The 23,828-nt window shown below is 36.4% G+C and overlaps 2 protein-coding genes across 3 annotated transcripts; both read right to left on the bottom strand.

The window, feature by feature from the left end:
- Positions 1 to 544: 544 nt before the first annotated feature.
- Positions 545 to 17,001, bottom strand: LOC131699655 (neuronal vesicle trafficking-associated protein 2-like). The gene is made up of 5 exons (XM_058996915.1): positions 16,802 to 17,001; positions 15,768 to 15,929; positions 12,178 to 12,297; positions 2,325 to 2,435; positions 545 to 1,693 (listed from the first exon to the last, which is right to left on the bottom strand). Exons 2-5 carry the CDS (start codon positions 15,894 to 15,896, stop codon positions 1,502 to 1,504), a joined length of 552 nt encoding a protein of 183 aa, XP_058852898.1. The 5' UTR covers positions 15,897 to 15,929; positions 16,802 to 17,001; the 3' UTR covers positions 545 to 1,501.
- Positions 17,002 to 18,727: 1,726 nt separating this feature from the next.
- On the bottom strand, positions 18,728 to 21,862 carry LOC117413018 (uncharacterized). Of its 2 annotated transcripts, XM_058996912.1 has the most exons (4): positions 20,667 to 21,862; positions 20,247 to 20,317; positions 19,918 to 20,020; positions 18,728 to 18,795 (listed from the first exon to the last, which is right to left on the bottom strand). In XM_058996912.1, the coding sequence occupies exons 1-4, from the start codon at positions 21,178 to 21,180 to the stop codon at positions 18,791 to 18,793; spliced, it is 693 nt and encodes a 230-aa protein (XP_058852895.1). In that variant the 5' UTR covers positions 21,181 to 21,862; the 3' UTR covers positions 18,728 to 18,790. The 2 variants fall into 2 exon arrangements, with proteins under 2 accessions (XP_058852895.1, XP_058852894.1); XM_058996911.1 differs by having other exon boundaries at positions 18,741 to 20,020.
- Between the last annotated feature and the right edge of the window lie 1,966 nt (positions 21,863 to 23,828).

Raw genomic sequence — 23,828 nt, 5'->3', positions numbered from 1 at the left:
GAGCATACTGAAGCAGCTGCTATTAGTAGTACCATAGCTAGCATGAAATACTCAATTAAACAAGCAAGATAAAGAGACTGGGAACTTCAATAATATTCTCACCCAGTACCCAGTAAAGGTCTAAATAAGTTCAGTAAGTGTGTCATGAAAGCTAATACGATTTTAACACTTTTTAGGCTATGGATTCTACTATATAACACTGTAATTGTTCAGTAGCGTTCAAACAGTTAGGGCTCCTCCACACCCATGAATGGTGTTTAAATGGTGTTCAAAATAAATGCAGCAGTGCTACATGAAGGCTGGTTTTAGATGATGCACCTCGCCTGGGAAATGGGGTGCTGTTCACATTTCTGATTTAACTATAGGTAGATGCCCTTTGAACTAAATATTGTTTATTTTTTCTGTGTTAGTCTCATTCAGCTAAGCAAAAACCTCCGTCCATTGCATTTCTGATTCTTCATTTGACTATTTTGAAGACGTTAAAGTGGTTTAAAATATTTAAGTTAAAGATCATCACATTAAAACAAATTAAGGAAAACCAATGTCAGACACATCTTGCTTTATTTTAGTTTTGTCAGAAAACTAAAGGACGCACACTCAAAAATACTTCAGGCTTTGCTAAATTTTGACAAAATTACACCACAATGATTTAAAAATATTTTTACAATGGATGAAAAAACAATAAATTAGCATGTAAACATTATGGAAAATGTATGGTTTCACCTTACTTAAAAACATTTTGGTTGAACATTAGTCTAGCTAAGAGGTGTTTCTGAAATACACAACATAAATAGTACTTTTTTTGGCAAAAATGTGTTGCTTTTGGCTTACCATGTATATTCCAACAAAAGAAAATCATAATGCATAAAAAATGAGATACTGTAACAGATCAGGGATGGATGAACTACTGGTGTCAATGTGTTTATGGTTTATCTATAAAAGAAGTTATATACAACTTGGCTCAAACTGGAAATCTGTAGTAGGGACAATCCGGATTCACAATAATTAAAAACCTTTTAAATCCCCACTTTTGAAATTTCTTAAATTTGGGAGTTATTTTTGGTATGGCACTTGTTTTAGGTGTATATAATGGCTTAAGATGTCTTCCTTGCATATATGTAAAAAATAACAGTAAACGATCCTGAATCCAGTTTGTTTCCTGATGACACATTTTATGAATGGATTACTAACAGTAAAGCTACATTGTGATTTGTGTTCTGTATCCAAAATGCATGCTGCCTGTCTTGTACTGTAGAAACATCTAACCATGAGTAAGTTAGAACGAGGCGATTCTAAATTGTATTGAAAATGATTTTACAACATGAATTTCACCAACACTGATCATGCCTTTGTACAAATGCTTGTTCATATCAAATACAAAACAGCAATAACAAGGAACTGAAAAACAAAATGTCAGATGATTACAGGTCATCCTCTTTGCTGCTAGAGCACTGTGAATTTAAAACGCGAAGCATGTTTTAAAAGTACGTGTTTGTGTCATTCAGTGGCCCTCTGTGTTGGGTGCCTTGGCTTCGTGGTCTACTGACCCTGCAGGAAGCCAGGGAGAGACTGAGCGGGAGGTGGTTTGCTTCGCCATGCTGTAGTGGCTGATGACTGTGTAGAACCGGCTCCGTGAGCTGGTGTCCTGAGCTGAATAATAAGCTTCAAGTGAGGCTGGGATACAGCGTTTGTGCTACGGAAACAGAGAGAAAAGGAAGAGTGAAATGCAGGCTTTTTAATTTGAATGCAGATGTGTTTTTATCTTCCCAAGCCCTGCTATTTACCTCACATAAATAGCATTAACCCAGAGGTTGATTTATTTCAAACATTAGCTGCAATGACCTAAAGGGCATGTTGTACCTTGTTTGTTTTGTGGCTGCCTGGCACACACAATAACTATATATACCAGCCATTATTTATGTTGTATCCTACCTCCAATGCCTTCCATATTACATCACAATAAAAAATCACAACAACAGTACATTTTTTCAGTTTATAACTAGAACCACAGATATTTGTCTTCTTAAACGTAGGTCAAGCTTTATTTTAAGGGCCATTTTTTTAGTTTGACTGGGTATTTACAGGGCTCTGGTGTTTGAATGATCATCCATAGGGCTCTGGTGTTTGCAGTTTTAGCTGGCCTATTATATGTTATTAACTAACAGTTAACAGAAAATAAATAATGTACATTAACATGTTTATTAGCTGATTGTTAACAGTTAATAAACAAAAAAAATGGGCCTTTAAGCGTGACCTAAATGTACCCTATAGTGAACCATCAACATACAGTACCGGAATTCCTTCAGATTTGACTGGTCACTTACCTTGTACACAAATCCATCTGGGCAGCTGTGATCATAGGTGAATGCCTTGTATACCACCAGGAACACTGTACATGCAAGGAATGCAAGAGCCAGGAAAATAAGGATGGTAACCTGCAGGTGACAAAAAGGAATACGTTAACATATCACTAATACAAGAAGCTGGGTTTATCTATCATTAAGTATATCAGGTGCAAGCGTTTGAGCCAAGCCCTGTTTGGTTGTTCTGAATCCAGATGTTACAAACACTCACACTTCACGGACGCGGGTCTGTTCCCATAGCATGCATTCTATACCTGTCTTTGAAACTGGCAGGTAACATCTGGTACCGATTTGTAGAGGTTTGCAAGATTTTTTTTCTAAAAGTAAATAAACAGGTTGTCAGCATTTGAGTTCTACCCAAATCTAAACCGGAGATATCTTTATCAGGTTTGATAATCCATTCAGCTGTTTCAGAGACAGCGGTACCACAAGCAAAGCCTATAAGATGATTGACAGGCAGATATTCTAATCCCTCATATTTTACTTAAATCTAGAAACAGCAGGAAAGCATCAACCAAACGCCATGGTCCAGTATTAGCAAAAATGCATCAATACATTTTAGGGATAAGAAACAATCTCCCTTTTTCATGGGGGGGGGGGAAGCAAATCGGGATAACCACTTGTAACAGTCTGATTAATTTCAGGTAAATTTCCAGCAGACTTTAGATCAACTACAGAGAAAATGGTATCCCTGTGCGATAAATACTGATCAAAATGACCAAGAGACCCCTTTGTCTTGCTCTTTTTTACTTTTGTACTCTCTGTAGTTGCTGTACTCACCAAAAAAATAAGTGGTGTCATTAAATGCTGCAACGGAGCAGGTAGATTTAAGGTGACAACATATACATGTGATAATTAAAAACAGTACTGTTGTTGTAAATACCTGGCATAAATATTTACCAAATGATGCTACAAAAACTGTATGCAGCCACCAAATGTACCTTGCTTATTTTTAGTCCTCTCAATTTAGAAGTTCAATGTCTTGGGGATCTGACCCTTTTTTTTATTACACAGAATAATTGCAACTGTTTGTCTTGTTAATGAAAGTTCAATTTTCCATCTGACAGCAAAAAACTTAAAAGCTACTTTTCCCTTTGGTATTGGCATAATGTCTTTCCCTTTTTACATCTCAGTGAAAAGCTGTTTTAGCAACAGATGGTCTCTACAAAAAGTTCAGCTTAAAAAATAATGATCTGTTTCACATATCCTGTTCTCACTTCTCTGGTTGTTCTGCTGGTGTTTAAACACGTGTGAGGTTCCAAATCAGATTTAAAAACACTTATCAAGTTTAAAATGCCAGGCATACAATTAAGTCCTTATTAATTATATACAAATCAATCCACTACCCAAAAGGTAAAAATCAGCAGTATTTGTTAACGTGCACCATTAAACCTTCAGACTGCTTCCATCAGATTAAGATGATAAGTAGAGCAGAATCATCCTTAATGACATTCATTTATTCAAATTACCTTCACCTGCATGCCTTCATTTGAAACGCAATTGAATAATTGAATCTGTTGGGAAGAATTTGGTTACAAAACACAAGTTGCTGCAAAAATAGCTGTTTGGTTTACTGTTCGGAGATACTGTTTGTAAGCATGTATTTACAGAGATGCTTAGACAGGTCTTCCCCATGGTGACATACTTGTTTCAGGTCAGGATTCAAGTTCAGATTAGGGATATTATCGTTCTCATTAGAATGAGTATTCTGAATTCACACCACGCACACCACGCTTTTAAGAGCTATCTGTGCACGTGGAGCGTTTTAAGTGACCCAGAGTCCCAAAGCTTTCACCATTAAATCACATTAATTACAGGTATCGTTCATCATAAACAATTCTTGTATGCCAAGACATTTTAATGGCAATACGGTTGTAAACCTATATTTATTGATTGATTGATTGATTTTACAACTTATTGTGTGTGTCATTTTAATTGTATTCAATTTCAGAAAACTACTTGTGCTCTCATAATAACGCTATAGACTCTTTCCCGGTACTATGAAACACATACCTATTTTTATACAGCTCATCACGTGCATGCAAATGAAACCTGCGACAATGAGAAGTAATTTACACATTATTTGAAGATGCCCTTTCTCTCTTCCTATTCTCTCTCAGACACCCATGCTGCACACACAGAATGAGAACAGCTATCTCTCTCTTTTTATTTGCTCCATGATGGTTTGAGTCTGGTATGTGCACAGAAGCCAGCTAGTTGTTGTTTTTCCAGTTGGGGTGCTGGCAGCAAGCATCTGTGAGGGCATCTGCGTATTGTTTAGTCTGTGTGTCTCAACATCATGAGATTAGGAGCAAAATTCATATTTAATAATGCTGAATACCCAAGAGAACAGCAAATATAGTGTACTGTAGTACCTTAAGCCATCTTCATTGGAAATCTCTACTGGGATTCCATTGACCTGGACATTAATTGCATTTTGTTCAAAATTGGTGAAGGCAGCAATAACAAGAATGGGAGCATTGACAAGAGCTGATCTTGTACATATTTATAAATGCAGGGTTAAGTGTTTTATTAGAATAATATGATAAACATCCCTCTTCTTAGACCCACCAGTCTAATAACAAACACGTATCATCAGTTTCCAATAAAATCTCTTTGCAATCTGCAACTATGGCCAAAAGTTTTGCATTACCTAGAACTTTGGGATTGAGACATAATTAAAATTATATATATATATATGAACATAATTTAGATATTTTATTTAACATCATGTACAGTAATCAAAGAAACTACAAAATGATATCGCAAATGTCTACCGGAAGCCATAATAGTAGTACAGTATTTCAGGTTAGATTTCAAAATGTCACATTTTGCATTTTTTGTCAGTTTTTTCGTTAAGTACCTAGAAAACTACAAAATGGTATGCAATTCAATATGTTAACGTAACATTATTGAGCAGGTGTCATTCGACTTTATGAAGCAACATTTTTCAATTCTATAGGGTGATGCAAAACTTTTGGCCATAGCTTTATATACAATACTGTTTGATTTAGTGCTAGGTCTTGCTGAATGACTTTATGTACGCAAACCATACATTCTGAATACTGCAAGTACATTCATTGAGTGTAGTACATGATGATTGATCACTAGCAATAACTACTTTAATAACTACCGATCGCTGTGTCTGCTATGAGTAACATCAGTGATTCGAGTTGTCACTTCATGCTAATGATCCATGTGTTTCCATTCCTCATAAAATTAATAACATACATGATTCCCATGAAGTATTACTTGAATAACAAACAGCCCTGCATTGAAAGCTAAGCTTAATATATTAAATCAAATGAAATTACTAGACTATAAACCATTTATAAATTGCACAAACAATAGGTAACTTTATTAATGAACACAAATATGATTTCCTGTCCAAACCATAACTAATGAAGTATCTGCTCAAGACAACATCTACAGTAATTCAATCTTAAATCCATCCCAAGCTGTCTTTTCTAGCTCAGCAAGAAACAGGGGGATCAAATCCTCCACATGTTTGCTGAGGTTTTTTGCCCTGAGACTTGTCTTCTTCCCAGCCCCCGTTTTTGACCCACAGGTCATACAGCTGATCTGTTCTTTACTCACTAGGTTTATACCAGGGGCTCTGTTCAAAATTCAAAGACATTATGCATCTACAGTAATTGATTTCTATGTGGGTGCTCCGAGGATGCAAAGAGAAATACTTTAAGCAGCACACTATCACCATTAAGGCCTCTGTTTTTCTTTTTTTTTTTTTTTAATACAGCTTGAGGAGCAAATTTCATGAATACCGTAAGATCAAATCTTCATGAGTTATGCTAATATAGTACAAATCTGGCCCAGAAATGAAAAGTAGGTTAATTGAAAGAAAGGCTTTCTCAAGTCAAATCTGTTTTTTATTCTTAATAAGTTGCCATTGTGTTTTACACCAAGGGGTATGTTGCATACAGAGCTGTAATCAGCCTTCACATGGCGATATAAGAATTAATTATTTCACTGCTAACAGACAGCTGTTGACAATTCAAATGTGTTCTGTGATTGTTAAGCCTTAGCATTACTAGCATACAGTGAACACAATGTACTGAGATTCATTTTGTTATTTGGAGGGGGGGGGGGGAGAGGTAACCTAGCAAGCTACTGAAAATGAATGAACATGTCACTATGTGTATGCATAGTATGTATATTTTTAAAACATCTAATAGATTCTATTACTACATGTAAAAATAAACTTTAATATGTATTATGGCATCTGTGACTGTGTATTTTCAAATTATGCTAAGTTGACCTAATTAGGCCAAACTTATCTGGAATATCTGCAAACTAAATATGTGCAAAATACATTTTCACTTATAATTAAGAATCCATTAGTCTGATCTTCATGAGACTGTGGGGATAGATTCTGGCATCTAATTACCAGATAACATAAAAGACTTATGGTAATAAGGTCTAACACCAAGAGTAAAAAAACACAGAGAGTTTGGAGAATTTTAAACACTGGATTTTGCAACACAATTTCAACTTCAACTCAGTTGTAAACGCCATGGGTTTGGGTTTGACAAGTTTTACCTGTCTGTTTTTAAAAAATGCATTAAAAGATGCAGACACTGTTTAGTTTACTGTTGGCTACATAAAGTATGGCAATAATCTACAGTAATTTAAATTGAAATAAAATATATAGTTTATTTTCCAAATCCTTGCTTGTGTTCCAGATTCAAAATGACAGTTTGTCACTTTCAGATATTTTAAAGTCTTTACACTACATGCAATCTACACCATTTTTGTGAAATTAAAATAAAACTGACAATGCTACAAAACTGTATCAACAATATTATTACCTATGCTTTTAAATATTGCTCTTTGATTGGCTAAATAACATTCCATAATTTATTATTACAGCATAAAGATTCAGTCAGGAAAACTCATGCGGTTGAGAGTACAATATTTATTATAGCTTATACAAGATAATACTATATTATATACATATTTGCATTACATCTTTGGCCTTTGGCCTCACCCTTCTAGGTAACCCCTGCCCATGATTTAGTTTGCTGATAGTGGAGAGGCTGACGGTAAGGTAGCCATGGGCAGGGAAGCAGGATGGCTGCCCTCCCCCGTTAGACGAAGCCTAAAAATCGGTGGAGGCTAGAGAAGAGGAGGCGAACTCTGACACACAACAGAGACGAATGGATTGCGGTAAGATGTAAAGCCCTGTGTGGCTGATCATTGGACGTGTTGTTAATCGAATGACGAATGAGATACAAGCCATTTGACTGATGAATGTCTGGCAATGGAAGGGCCTAATATGTTTGATTTTATTTTAATTCACCTTAAAAGTGTGTTCCCTGCCTGAACCTCCACTTTGCAGAATTTCTGAAAATGATTATTTTTTGAGATGTTTAAAAATCATTTATAAATAAACTGGAAAGTGATTGACTGAATAGATGGTTTTATAAAGAGTTTTTTTTTTCATTTCGCCCTGCTTGTTTCCCCCAAGATATACAACAATAAACGTTCTTGCAATGCCTTGCACAGCAAAAAGAAAAATACAGCTTCGTTGCTTTTAAAGGAACAAGAAAAAATGACAGCAATATATTTTCAGATATTGCAGTGTACTCTTTTTTTTTAGCACAGTAGCTAAAATACTTTGCCTTCTTTACTAAAAGCCTATTCTTCTTGTGTGTCTCATCCTGGAGACCTTTCACACAATGGGGATCCTTTTTATTCCTTTTTTGGAGATGATTTGGAGAAGAAGAAGAAACAATGAATTGCTTTTAAAGCTCTCTGAGGAAAGCAGTGGTTTAACAGTAGAGAAAGAGTACAACACTAGAGAAAGGCGATTAAATTAAATGTCACAGACTGCAAAAATATAACTAAGCATTAATTTGGCAGACAAACCTGGGACGAGCCCATTCCCTCTTCCCCTCTCCTTCTCGCACTTGGTTTGGTTGTCTGTCACTTTGAACTGAACTCTCAACCACTGTTTAGCCAGGCTATTTATAGTTTAAAAACTGCTAATTAAAGTGAACCACAAGTGGGAATGTTACCCTTTTTATTTTGGAAAAAATATAGCGTTGATTACACGGTGCTTTACGTGTGGTTAATTCATGGAAAGTTATATTTTTGCTTCACTATATGTGCATTATAGAGAGGGAGTTATTTTATTTTGTATTTTAGTCAGATGTGTGTTGTTATGGGTACCGTGGTGTAAAGGTAATGCGTTAGGAAAGCATTCACCGGTTGTGGTTCTGGCGGTTGTCTCTTTTTCTTGGAATGATGCTTGAGTGTGATGATGAAGTTGGCTGGAGTTTCACGGTACGGGTCGGCTTGGGTCGGGTATCTTGCTAATGGAAAACTACCCGAGCTGTGAGGGCCAGGAGCCCTCACGGCTCGGGTGTGCAGGTGGAAAAGGGGTATGTGTGACTCTGTACCTCAACTTTAAAATTGAGAGGAAACACGATCCTGCTGGCAACCTGAAGATACATTTCCAGTGTATAAAATGTACATGTAGACTTTAGATTGTTTCTGTTCTTCACTATTGTGCTATGTCAATTTCAGCAGTTCATTTCAAAGCAGAGGACTTTCCTCTTATCTTTTTAACACACTGTGCCACACACATAATCGCTTAGGACCGGCTGGTGGTCAGCCAGGTGTTCCCAATTTTATCAACCTAAAGCCCTGTATCAAACCATTCAACCATTAACTTTCATTTTCAGGAACTGTTCTCTGTCTGGAAATCATTCACGACCCACAAATACATGTCAACGTCAGCTAAAGATAGCGGCTAGTTACTTTTTTATCGCCTTAAATACCCGTCTATCCATTCAACCATGACGGTGGTTTCGAGAGAGATTAAGCCCCTTTCCCATTTTGTCCATTCTCCCGCACCATGATACAAACTGATGTAGCTCCTTTGATAACATGATTTGTGGGTGTACCATTTTCTTCAGACTCTTCAAGGAGTGTGTTAGGCCCTGGGGATATTTGACAACTGATTGTGTTCTGTGGTGTAAAATATATATATGATCTTCTATCAATTATATCTGATTGCCACATTGATCTGGCCATATATGCTGAGCTCCATTAACCTGAACCACTGATTAGCATTTTTAGTGGGTGGCTTAGAGACTGCTTCTGTATTCAATAGCAAGAGGTGGGTTGTGCCAAATGCAAAGCAATAAAGATGAATCATTCAGAACAACAACTCTCATGAAGAAGACACCCAAGCCTATCACAGCTGACACAGGATTTATACACATTAAAGGAGCTGAGGCATAGTGGCATTGCAGTCAAGGCTGGCCAGCGGCAGACATAGTGAAAACAGAGGCGGGTGGCTGCAGTTCAGCGCTTGTGTGCACTTTTATTTATTAACAAAACAAACAAAAGGGTTAAACAAGCAAACAGAAATCACATCACAAACAGCACCCAAGCAACACTCTTACGGCACAGAGACAGGGAGCACAACCTGCTGCTCCCAGTCTTCCGCCTAAACTAATCTCTCCTTCAACAAAGGACTTCTTTTAAAACATGTGGCTGGGCTTAATGGACCCTCAATTAATCAATTAGGCCTGCACAGCAGCCACATTCAAAATATATAACTTTATCCACACAAGCCAAACAAAAACACATTATCTTCACGTACTGTGCTTTTTATTAAGTTATTCTTTAGTATAATCTATATTTTACTCAATTGAAGAGTTACTTTATAAATATCACAATCCTTTTGTACTAGAAAATAAAAACATAAGGTAATTTTGGTCTTTTTTAAAATTCCCTTGTCATTCACCCAAGATGTAGACCAGTAGTACTCAACTCTGGCCCTCGAGATGTATTCCAGTCCTGGTCTTTACTCCAACCAGGTCCTAAATTTAGTTCATTGCCTCTTAGCAGCTTCATTAACTACATTAGAACCTGCTTGGAGTAAAAACCTGGACTGGATTACATCTTGAGTTGAGTACCACTGATGTAGACAGTGATAGCAACACAGACGTTACTATACAATTAAATTAATTAAGCTCTAAGGGCTATAAATCATATTTTTATGTCACTGCAGCTTCTTTATCAATAATTAATTCTAATACTGTAGCTTATATATTACAAATTATGAAGTATAAAACCTGATAATTATGCTTGCCACGCTTTTGAAAATCATTAACATCTAGCTTGCAAGGGTGCTACAATATTTAAAAAGTGCAGAAATATTAACTTAAAGCTTAGTTTGCTATTATTTCCACTATCCTCTGAAAGTGGCAGCTCCAAATAGCATCGGCTTTTGCTTGTAAAAACTGGAATGTTTTGATAGAATTTAAACAGGAAATCAGCTAACCATTCACGCTATAAACATACTATAAATATGACTTGAGTGTGTACGGACATTTTTTTCAGATTCCATCTTATCTCTTCCTTGATTGCAAGCTCAATCTCCAAATATAATTATTGCCAAAAATCAGCATGTGCTTTCCATTACAAGTCTGCAAACACAAATCTATGGCACGCACTGCTTGGCAAATAACCCTTTTGACTTTTGGCATTTTGATTTGAAAATCCATCTTAGTCTCACATCCTCATTGCTTTTCAGTTTGATCCGACAGCTGAAAAGGTTGCAGCTTAGATGAGGCGAGTCGAGTTCTATTAAATATGCAACAAAAAAATAAAGATTAAATAATAATCCCAGAGATGTAAACACTGAGGGATGCTCTACCCTTTCCTGGCAAACTGATGGAGCTTTCCACAGGGATCTGGCTCAGCTGTACGGTTCACATTCAACGCCCCCACACCTCACAGCACCTTCCACTGTTTCTGTGCCTTCCGGTTAGCTCTAAATAGTTACTGACAAAAAGGAATATTGGCTTCCACTGAGAAATAATGTATAAGCCTGTGCACACCACATTATTCGAATATAGAATTGAATGTTAGATTCCACAAATGTGTTTTCATTGAACAAATGTTTGAATAATGGAAGTTAATGAGGCAGAAACATCTACATTTTATTGTTACATTATGAGTGCAGTATACTCTATGTGAGCTGACTCTCAGGTGAAACAGCAGTATGCCACAATAGCAAAAATATCAGAAGCCACCATACCATTACAAAAATGCAAACATTCCTTTGGGAAACTACAACATCAACAGCATGTATTATTCCATAATGCTTTACGATGACCCCCGCTTACAGCATACTGCCCTTCACAATTATGTGTTAAAAATCCTGTGCTTTATAATCTGCCCTCCAGAGAGCAGTATGCTATTGGCCTAATTTCTTGTCATATTAATAATGGATCTGAATGCCAGTTATCTTTGGGCTCCAATCTGCATGGTTAATGGCACTTTATTAAAAGAACACTCCCAGCTGCACTAATATTGAATGCCTCTTTTTCATTTAGTACTTTAGTTAGCAGACCTTATAAGAGCACATGATCTGTTTTTGAAAGCATAGGCGTTTGGATCTGGAAAAGCTTATTCCTGTAGACATGCATGCACAAGGGGATCACAATATGTCCCCACTCTGTTGAAGTGTTGGGTTTCAACATCAGTCCATCAATATAGGAGTTTATATAACCAACACAGTAAAACTGTGCATTATAAAAGCACTCCAGCATGACATTAATTCTTTGTTCATCCCTCAAGTTCAAGCAGTCTCCTCTGGAAACCTTTTGGATTTGCCAGAAGTAATTTCCATTTTCTTAGTCTTGTATTTATACAAAACTGTTTTATTGTCATTGCAAACAGTATTTTATACTTTCATGAAATTATTTTCATATATATTATAAAACGCCAGCACTGTAGAATTAAATGGAATATTTGCTGAATTTTTAAAATGTCTTACCTTCAGTCTTTCTGAAACTCCATCGTTGAAGCTAATAGTAAATTCCTCAATTTTTGGTCCCTTCAGCTTTCCTTTGTTTTTCTGATCAGACTGATATTCAGTTTTTGTTTTAACAACAACCTATAAAAAATAAAATGTCACATTGAAACACACCAGCATGTATTTTCGAAACTTAGTAAAGTATGTTACACTACGTTACATGATCCAAATAGGTCAAAACAAATTTGAACAAAACACTCCTCACTGTACAAATAAATAATGCAGGTGACAGGGATTCATAGTAAGTGAAAAAAACAACAGAATAATTGAAATGTAAGCCACCGAGATGATCCTCTCTGCTGTTGTATGACTACACTATAACAGATCAGTTTCTTCCATATTCTACGAGTACACAGATACTTTATATATTTATAATATTTATAATTTCTATTTTTTTTTAATGACATGTCTTATAGTATATCCTTGCAATGGAGAACTGGGTGGTGGGTAAGCTGAGCCTTTATTAAATGTTGAAATCCATACCCACCTATGATTCCCTACTTACAGCAAATACTGAATCAATAATGTCTAATTTCCCAAAGCCCATTAGCTGAGTCCTAACCATCTGACACAATCTTAAGGATGACCAGTTTTACTCCATTTTTCATTAATCCATCCCTAAAGCTGATAATGAACCGGACTGAGTCGTTCTTATTAATGTTTGACAAACTGGATAACAGTACAGCCTACTTGACTGAAACCAAATCTAAACATCTAAACAGTGGAAGATCTTAATTATGTACATCTTTGGCTCTGAATCCTAAATATGTTTTCTCCTTGGACTAAGTTATTGAGTTATTGACTCATTTATTAACATTACTACATGAGATTATATATATATATATATATATATATATATATATATATATATATATATATATATATATATATATATATATACAGTACTGTGCAAAAGTTTTAGGCAGGTGTGAAAAAATGCTGTAAAGTAAGAATGCTTTCAAAAATAGACATGTTAATAGATTATATTTATCAATTAACTAAATGCAAAGTGAGTGAACAGAAGAAAAATCAAAATCAAATCCATATTTGGTGTGACCACCCTTTGCCTTCAAAACAGCATCAAGCATCAATTCTTCTAGGTACACTTGCACACAGTTTTTGAAAAAACTCGGCAGGTAGGTTGGTTCAAACATCTTGGAGAACTAACCACAGTTCTTCTGTGGATTTAGGCAGCCTCAGTTGCTTCTCTCTCTTCATGTAATCCCAGACAGACTCGATGATGTTGAGATCAAGGCTCTGTGGGTGCCATACCATCACTTCCAGGACTCATTGTTCTTCTTTACGCTGAAGATAGTTCTTAATGACTTTCACTGTATGTTTGGGGTCATTGTCATGCTGCAGAATAAATTTGGGGCCAATCAGATGCCTCCCTGATGGTATTGCTTGATGGATAAGTATCTGCCTGTACTTCTCAGCATTGAGGAGACCATTAATTCTGACCAAATCCCCAACTCCATTTGCAGAAATGCAGCCCCAAACTTGCAAGGAACCTCCACCATGCTTCACTGTTGCCTGCAGACACTCATTTGTGTACGCTCTCCAGCCCTTCGGCGAACAAACTGCCTTCTGCAACAGCCAAATATTTCAAATTTTGACTCATCAGTCCAGAGCACCTGCTGCAATTTTTCTGCACCCCAGTTCCTGTGTTTACGTGCATAGTTGAGTCGCATAGCCTTGTTTCCACGTCGGAGGTATGGCTTTTTGGCCGCAAGATTTCCATGAAGGCCACTTCTGACCAGACCTCCGGACAGTAGATGGGTGTACCAGGGTCCCACTGTTTTCTGCCAGATCTGAGCTGATGGCACTGCTGGACATCTTCCGATTGCGAAGGGAAGTAAGCATGATGTGTCTTTCATCTGCTGCAGTAAGTTTCCTTGGCCGACCACTGCGTCTACGGTCCTCAACGTTGCCCGTTTCTTTGTGCTTCTTTAAAAGAGCTTGGACAGCACATCTGGAAACCCCTGTCTGCCTTGAAATTTCTGCCTGGGAGAGACCTTGCTGATGCAGTATAACTACCTTGTGTCTTGTTGCTGAGCTCAGTCTTGCCATGGTGTATGACTTCTGACAGTAAACTGTCTTCAGCAACCACACCTTGTTAGCTGAGTTTGCCTGTTCCTCATCCAGTATTATTCCTCCTGCACAGCTGTTTCTGTTTCAGTTAATGATTGTGTTTCAACCTACATATTGAATTGATGATCATTAGCACCTGTTTGGTATAACTGTTTAATCATACACCTGACTATATGCCTACAAAATCCCTGACTTTGTGCAAGTGTGTCTAGAAGAATTGATGCTGTTTTGAAGGCAAAGGGTTGTCACACCAAATATGGATTTGATTTTGATTTTTCTTCTGTTCACTCACTTTGCATTTAGTTAATTGATAAATATAATCTATTAACATGTCTATTTTTGAAAGCATTCTTACTTTACAGCATTTTTTCACACCTGCCTAAAACTTTTGCACAGTACTGTATATATATATATATATATATATATATATATATATATATATATATATATATATATATATATATATATATATATATTCAACTGTAAAATGAGATTTGTGAAAAACCAAGATACAAAACCTTAGGGTGGCGATTACTTAGACTGACCGCTGTTTAGATCATTAACAGATGCAGCAGTGTCCTAAACCTTTGGTAAATTAAGATAATAACTGATAGCTAGAATTCTCTCTGCACATCAACAATGAAAGAACTCACATGACCAACAAAAACAATAAAAATGTGTTTCAACAGCCTTGGTTTACCAAGTACTGCAGATCAGGGAGCTGAAATACGATAAAGCCCCTTAAGAATCACCTTGAATTCTCTTTTCTCTTTTAATCAGACTTTGTGCTGTAAGCACTACACAGAAGGGAGGTTATTAGAAATAAAAATAAAAAATAGAGGGGTCATTTGGTTATATCTTTAAGAAGTGATACAGTATTTATATGGGCTTCTGGTTCATGCCCCTCCTAACAACTGAATCAAATAAACATACTGTACACCTTATCCAAATGGTATGCTTGCATCTGGATCAGTTCAATTCATTAAAACAGTACTGTATTGTTCTGGTGAGGGAGGTGGTGGTGGGAGTTAGCCTTGTAATCCTGCAACCTCAGGCTACAACCAGTGGCAGGTTATGCCAATCGAGTGAAAGACTGCAAGGATGCTGACTGCACTAGGGATCTGAGCCACTCATATTTATTATTATTATTATTATTTTTTCCAGTGCATTCACTTTTTTTGGCGTTCTCATTTATCATGCCACGGACAAAAACAAATAATGCTGTTCATAGTAATACATCACACGCTGTGGTAGTTGTGAAAACGATGTGTATTTTTCCCCTAGCCCAATTCAGTGCTACAGTAGGTCATTATTATCTGTACAGTCGTGTTTAACACATTGAATTATTGATTAGTGAAGGGAGTGCAAACATTTTGAGGATGTGCTCTGAATGAAGACATATGCACATGCGTATTCTATTATTCAATAAATGACAAAGGAAGTCCCGCTGCCTGCTTTACCTTGTCTGGAGCGGGGTACTGCAGATGGTTTACGTCCAAGGGTGCAATCAGGGGAACACTTTGAAACCCATCCTCCACACTAGACGGTTTGGTGCTTTTGTCTTGTAAATTACTCCCCAGTTTCACCATCTTCAGAAAATCCCAAATGTTTCGATCTTCAACCTTGATGAGAAGCAAAAAGGTTTTTTTTTTTTTTTTAATGATCACTAACGAAGCAGATGGTAGAGATGGTAAATTCTGCAATCAGATTCTGCGCGTAGTCCATTAGCTTTAATGTACATCAATCACTTTTGCAACTGTTTTATTTCTAGGATTTGCACCAACAAACCATGCATACTAAATGTTCTTCTGTTGGGCAAAAATATATATAAACACAATGGCAGTTATAACTAGAATTAGTCTTATGGTACATAAAAAGCTTTGCACAGCAAATCATAAAAAATGCATAGATGTCAAAAATATCAGCCACGCGCGCGCGCGCACACACACACACACACACACACACACACACACACACACACACACACACACATATATATATATAAGAAAAATGTTCTGGCTATATAGCATTTTATCAAAACCCAGGCAATGAATAACCATGATAATAGGCTACTAACAAAATTGAAATCATGTCACCTTCATAAATCTGCAGAAACTTCCTTTAATTGTTTACTTTAAATCTAAACATGAAAATAGAATTATACATAATAGGCATCAATATAGAAACTGCAAAAATTGCAAAACATATATGTAAGACATTGCTAATATTATTTATTTGTTTTAAATATTATATTGTAAAACATTAAAACACAAATCCACAGGTGAACGCAGTTAAGACTATAAAAATATATCTATACATATATTTTAAAAATGTAATTACTGCGAATACATTTAGACACTTTTTTTGTACATTACAAACAGCTAACTCGTAACATCCAAGAGCATCGTTTTGTTTTTTCTCAAGAACTCTACGTACTACGCCCAAAATAAAACAATGGGGAAAAACCCGTACACGTAAGGGAAGACATACTCACTGAAAATGTAAATCTGTGCAGTATCCTGTAAGCTTTTTTTAAAGCAGAACCAAGGGAATGAACAACGAGTCTGCAGTCTGAAAAACGATAGTGCTAAACCTAAAAGAAGGGAACTAGCAGCTGATGAAAGGAAGGCAGAGAGAATGGTAGTGAAGACAGTTCACGCAGTACCTCCAGGCATAGATAACGCTGTACCAGCTTTTTACATCCAGCGCCACCACGGGGTTTATAACCTGTCAGTGTGAAACTGAAAGCTCATTGCAATTTTATCCGGCATGTTGTGAGCGCCACCTAGTGGTTTATTAATATATACGTCATTTTACAACTTCTTGAATCACATGCAGAGAAGGCATTAGGCACCCCAGTGTGTAGACCACAAACATTATTTATGCGGATTAAATGATTCACAATCTACATTTTGATACAGTTACACTAACTTCTAATTTAAAATTTGGTTTGTTTCATGTAACTTCATGGGATGCTGGCTTGTTTGAAGATATGAGTCTTGGCTTATACCAGACTTTTACTGCATTGTTAATAATAATAACTTTGCCCACTGTCACCATTATTTCCTGACATTTCAGTATCTCCCTTATATTTAATTCAGTGTAGCCCCTTCACTAAACCCTTCTGGCTAACCAATTATATAAAGGCCTTTGCAGCTATATCTCCCATCCAGGAGGCAGTTGATCCTGCTTCACTCAGACCTCACTGACTTCTGAACAATGGAATAGAGAGCAGCTCCCATTGGATGCAGGTCCAAAATGTCTAATCATTCTGGTTAAATGGCTTGATACCAGGAGGTTCCAGGTTCAATTCCTGCATCAGCCACTGATTCACTGTGTGTGTGACCCTGAGCAAGTCACTTAACCTCCTTGTGCTCTGTCCTGATGTAAAACCGAGGTCCTGTTGTAAAGTGATTGCAGCAGCAGCTTTTTTATGCATAGTTCAACCCCTAGTCTCTATAAGTCGCTTTGGATAAAAGTGTCTGCAAAATGACTAATTCATAAATAATAATAGTCTATTACATATGAAAGCTGTGTGTTGTTTTTTTTCCAGCTATTTAAGGAGTGTGAGACATTTTGAACTGGAACCCAATTAAAAATGCTACACAGGTGCTGGATTCCTGAAAAGCTAGCAATAACTGATATTCAAGAATGACAGGTGACTCGAAACAGTACATTACACCTGTAATACAATAATACATAGGATTTTAATTATAATCTGGGCTGGACTCTTTAACAGCCTGATCTTAAATAAAGTGGAGCTAACCTTCCCAGCAATGCAGGTTCCTCAGAGTGTTGGTTACACTATTATACTGTAGACCAGGTGGCATGACAGCACACAAACCTGACCTCAACACCTCCTGCCCTTTAGTCCTGGGCTTCTCTCTCGAGAAGTCTTGACAGTTGTAATGAAAGGAATTGTGGTCACTGAGGCTAAATTGAGACCACAAATCACACTTGCTAGTGACACAATCCAGATTCAAACCTCGGAAATCCAGAGGTGAAAGCTATAAAAGGCTAGTGAATGATCCCAATTCACGGTGCTTCCCCTTTCACATCTTCAGTGCTGATGTTGAGAGTCTCATCTTTTCATAGCAAATCACTCGGAATGCACAGCTATTCCAACAGTCAACATATTTATTTGTATAGATGTCATGCAACAGCATACTGTACTGAATGAATTATTATAAAGGGATCTCTAAAATGCAATTAAATGAACATGCAAACAATAAACAACAGTGAAAAAATGTCTCTGGAATTCTATATTTTTACACCATACAGACACTGAAAATCCCTCCAGTATAACATTATAGATTAACAAATTTACAAATTTAAACCAATATAGTATTTCTCTTATATCTATATCTATATATATATATATATATATATATATATATATATATATATATATATATATATATATATATATATATATATATAGGTCAGCTCTCCTGTTTCGGTTTACACCCATCCAAATAGAGATTCATCCTAGGAAAACAAAAACAACATTGTTGGAATTACAAAGGAGTTAATAAATGCTTGCATAGTTTGTTCTGTTTTTTTAACCAGCTGACTGGCTGTTGTCTAAATTGCTATTTCAGGTTTTTCACTCCATCTTATTCGTATGATTCTGTATGACACACGCATCCACAATGTTTAGAATTCACATCCTAGCCATGTATTCAATGTATTATGCCTGTATTTAATGTATATTGCATTGTTTTTTTACTGTTTGTATTTAATGCCCTGTATTTCACTGTATTTAATGTATCATGCATTGTTCCTCACTATCTTGTAAAGCGCTTTGTGATGGTGGTCCACTATGGAAAGCGCTGTATAAAATAAATATTGCTTGATTGATTATTATTATTCTTGCCACTCCTGCTAGTCATGACATATGGGGAAACAAAAGCAGTATTAACAAAGGCTTTAAAACATGTTGTTACTTACTGTAAGCGTGATAAATCTTTCATACCAACATAAAGTATACAAAAATAAGCACAAAAAAATATACTTGACAATAGAAGCAGTAAGTAGTTAAAACAAATCTAAAATAAATCAATATGTCATTGTCTTCGGGGGTCAAAAAGCATGTTACAGGTTGCATATCACCTCAGTCATTGGTGGAAGCATCACATTGTAAAAACAATGTGACATCTTGTAACAATTGTAAGTCGCCCTGGATAAGGGCGTCTGCTAAGAAATAAATAATAATAATAATAATAATAATAATAATAATAATAATAATAATAATAATAATAATAATAATGACAAGGGCAATGAAGGGATGGGAATTTAACCTTCCAGGTGAAACAAACAAGGAAGTGCAAGACAGTATTACTGGCAAACACAGCTTTCTTTGAACAAAGAAAGTTATAACATGTGCTTCTCACAAAACTGCACATTTCAGAGTGCACAGCCGGTAAGATTTATAGTTATTTTGTTGGCAACAACCACTTTAAAAAGCTTGATGCCATCAAATTATTTGCAAATGTTCTAGCAACAGAAAGTGCCAGCCATAACATGTCAGTGCAAGAGTGGCATTTTGAATAGAATTTGTCAGGTCAGCAACTTGTGGAACGCACTGTATCAATTAAGGTAAACACTTACCTGTTTGGCTTTGTTGGCTGTTTGTCATAAACCTTCTTCTAAGCATTTCATTTTCTTTAACCATTTTGGAAATTACCTTGAGAACTCCCTGTTTCACTGCAGACTAAATGCAAAATATCGAAAACACCTTTTAAAGAACATTTATTTATTTAATGCTAATACTTTTTTTTTGAAGAACAAGACATTCACTTGTTTATTGTTAATTCGTATTATTCTCAATTTAGGCAAACTAGCCATCCTTACCCATGGAATAACTCCAGTACTCTATGAACATACCTGGAATATCCTATACAGTACACTGATCGGACTTACAGTAAGATTAACATTACCATATTTACTGGTGTGACCGCTCCAGGGAGGGAAAATGTAAAAACACCTCGATCCATCTCGCTGTGGTCATCTACAAAAAATATCAACATGCATTTGAATACTGTAGTTACAATCGCGCTAAAGAGTCGGCTGGCATTTACGCAATCCAGTGGGGGCGGTGAACTTTGATACGTTTTTTACATTGTATCTAGGTTTATCAACTTTAATTTAACTTCGGTACAAAGAATATGAGTGTCCAAACAAAACTCTGAACTGTAGAAACATTTCAAATTAACTACTGTATTCTAATGCTGGTGATGCACTGTATAGTTGCAATGCAGTTACACAATGCAGTTCTATAGTAACAATAATAATAATAATAACAACGACTTTTCATTCCATAAAGACCGAAGAATTGTATCCCATAAACCTGAACATACCACTATCAGATCTTCCTTCTCCATTCTGCTTTCTTCCATTGTCTTGTTTTTTGTGTGTCGTCATTCGTCTTTGCCCGATGGTAATGTTGTTTGGCGTCACGTCGATGTTTTTTTGTGTGCTTATGCTAGTTTTAAATCGTTTTGCCCCGTCGTGTTTAGGGGCGGCGTCTTGTGATTTTCGCGCTGTTTTACGTTTTGGTGAAATGCGTATGTCCTTCTGTTTTGTGAACGACTCCCTTGTTTGTTTTATCTTCTTTCCTATCTTTATTTGTGATAATTTGTTGTTTTTCTTACCCGGCATACTCTCGTCCTGTCTGCTGCAATCCTGCTCATTAACTCCGATTTCAGTGCTAACGCGGGAAGGAGACCCCAAACCCTTATCAACCTTTCTGGTAGATTTTTTAGGCCTTGTCCCAGCTTCAAACTGAATGACAGCGCCAGACGAATGCTTCCCAAAATGGTTAACATAGACACATTTGACTGGCTTGTGTTGTACAGGTTTGGTCTTCACCATTTTATAAATTAATTTTAAAAAGTAAATAAACAGCACTTTCACTAATTAAAACAGAAGGTTTTAAAAAAAAAATGCAACGACTGAGAGCCTTCGCGATTCAATGAACGGGTTTAGACAGTCACCCGGATGCACATCTATAATATCTGATACCAATTGATTTGTCGCGTGTACAGCGTTACAGAATCTTGTTTTAATGTGAATAGGAGCCTTGTTTAAAGTAAATGTGCGAATGCCTTTAAATTCAGGTTCAGCTGATACATTTCATGATTAGTTCTCCAGGAATTGAAGAACCCTGCTCTTGTCTTCCATTGGCGATGTGTTGCTCTAGTAATTTTGCTGTGTCTTCAAAGGTGGCACTTCCATTTATTATTGTCAAATGTCTTGCTCCTTCTAGACGCAGAGCGATACATTTCTATTTAGATGAAAGACGCTGCCCCAATCACTTTTGATTAACTTTTGCTGCAGATAGTGCAGTCACTCAGGGGAAAGGTAATGCCATTGCATCTCTGTTGCATGGAATGGAACCAAGGTGTGTTAACATTAATGTATATACCACTTGCTATAGATTATAGCACTTGCTGTAGATTTGTTCTTGCCTAGACATGTTGAGGTGCAAGCTGCTCTCTGTGGAGCTTGCAAAAGAAGGAGCTTTGCTGTATTGGCCGATCTTTATACTCTCTGGACCTACACTTTGGGTTATGGCATTTCATATTAATTTAATGGCACAGAGTAAACTTCCATCTCAGTTTATTAATAGCTATTAAAAGCTAATTTGAGAATAAATAGACTCAAATGTAATTTCAATATTTTTCTGTTTTTAACCTTTCAGTTTTTTTTACCCTTTTGCAGGAGAAATATGTTTTGCGAAATGTCTCTCGTATTGCCACCAGGTGGCATATGCATACCATTATTGATGCCAGAAATGGGTTTTTTTTGTAGTCATTATAGCCTAAATAAAAAAAATTAAAAAATATTAAAAAGTTTATATTAATTCAAAATTGGATTAAACATTCATTTTCTAGTTAGGAAATGTAGTTAATCATTTAAACAATGCACTGTGACTGGAGCATAGTCTTATTAACTGTACAAACCTGAGAGCTTGGCTGTGTAATTAAACCTTACCTCTGCAGGAGACAGACAGTGCTTGCCATGCAGTTTCAGTTCTAGACTTTAATACCTCCTATTAATAATTCTCAGCTCTTCTGTTTTATAGGGCAACAATTTATATGTTTTACTTTTAATAAGTATGCTGTAAAAGTGTATGTAAGGTACCTGCCACAGAAAAAAAAAAAAGTATGTATTCGTCATGGAACAGAAGGCTACGTCACATTCTTGACTCACAGTTCCATCTTTGTCTATTGAACAATATACAGTAGAAATGAGATAAAACTGAATGTCAGCACTATAAATAGAATGAGCAGTTCTAGCACACTGTCAATATGAATACTTTACAAAGACACGCTATAGTACCGTCTACCCTTCAGCTGTCCAGCTGAAAATGATCTGCACAGTGTTCACAGCTGAGTCTGACTGTTATCAGGGAATGTACTTATGTGTCTCATATACTAAATGAGATGGTATAACATGTGTATATCTGTTTTATTTACTGGTATGTGGATACAGAAAGGAGCGCTAATCAATGCACAATCTGTTTTCCTACCTAGTATTGTCACTAGCACTATTATCAGTGCCCCTCAACCTGTGATTTTGTGGTTCTATACTTTAATTTAGATTATGCAGATCTTACAAAGGTTTCTGCTACTTTCTGATATAAAATCACCCACAGAGCTGTAGCAATGTTTCCCTTTTTTATCTACAGAGTTGTATATCCCTCCCCCCCCCCCCCCAAAAAAAAGATAAAATCTTCAAGACAAAAAAGGGGCAAAGCATTCTGTTCTGGTTATGTATTTAATTCAGGAATCCTACCAGCTTTTTTTTTTTTTTTAAAGACTGTTATTTTAAAGAACATGACATGACTAAAATGAATCTGTTATAGATCTCAGAATGAGAACATCTGAGATTAAACTAGGAGGTTCGTTTGCTCAAAAACGGAACTGTTACATAACAGATTTCTGTTTAGGTTCAACAAAATTACACTCGACTACGACTACAAAGCAGATCCAAAGCACACACTCACACACACTTCTGTAGCATAAGAGAATGTCATAAGTTTAATCTAAAAATACAGATTTTATTTATTAACTGTGACATTTTCTTCCAGCAGACTGGGGCCATTTTCCCCAGAGGCTGCCACGCACTGTCAAACTGGATTTGCTCAGCGGTTTCTTTGTCTCTCTGACAGAGGCAGGGATGACGTCATCAGAGCTTTTCATCTCCCTGTCCTATGGAGGTTATTCTTCCCTGTTAATTTCCTGTAGAAGAGCAGCAAGCCTGTAAGCCCTCAGCACATCCTTTCATTCTGTCATAAAAACAACATGGAGCAAAGGGAGCATCACGTTGCATATAGTTACAAGGTTAGCGTAGGGTTTTGTTTTATTTTTACTATCCAATGCTTAACAAAAGAATAGGTTTGCCTTTGATGGAAGTGTGGGCATGTCTATTCACTGCTAAGAGAAATATTAAAGAATGGGTCAGTTTATTTCCTTTTGATACATTTCCCTTCCTCTTTCTGAGTGGTTCTGGGCTCT

Source organism: Acipenser ruthenus, chromosome 23 (assembly GCF_902713425.1).
Source record: "Acipenser ruthenus chromosome 23, fAciRut3.2 maternal haplotype, whole genome shotgun sequence".
NCBI lineage: Eukaryota > Metazoa > Chordata > Actinopteri > Acipenseriformes > Acipenseridae > Acipenser > Acipenser ruthenus.
The sequence above is the reverse complement of the archived record's forward strand: the minus strand, read 5'-3'. Positions and strand labels throughout refer to the sequence as shown.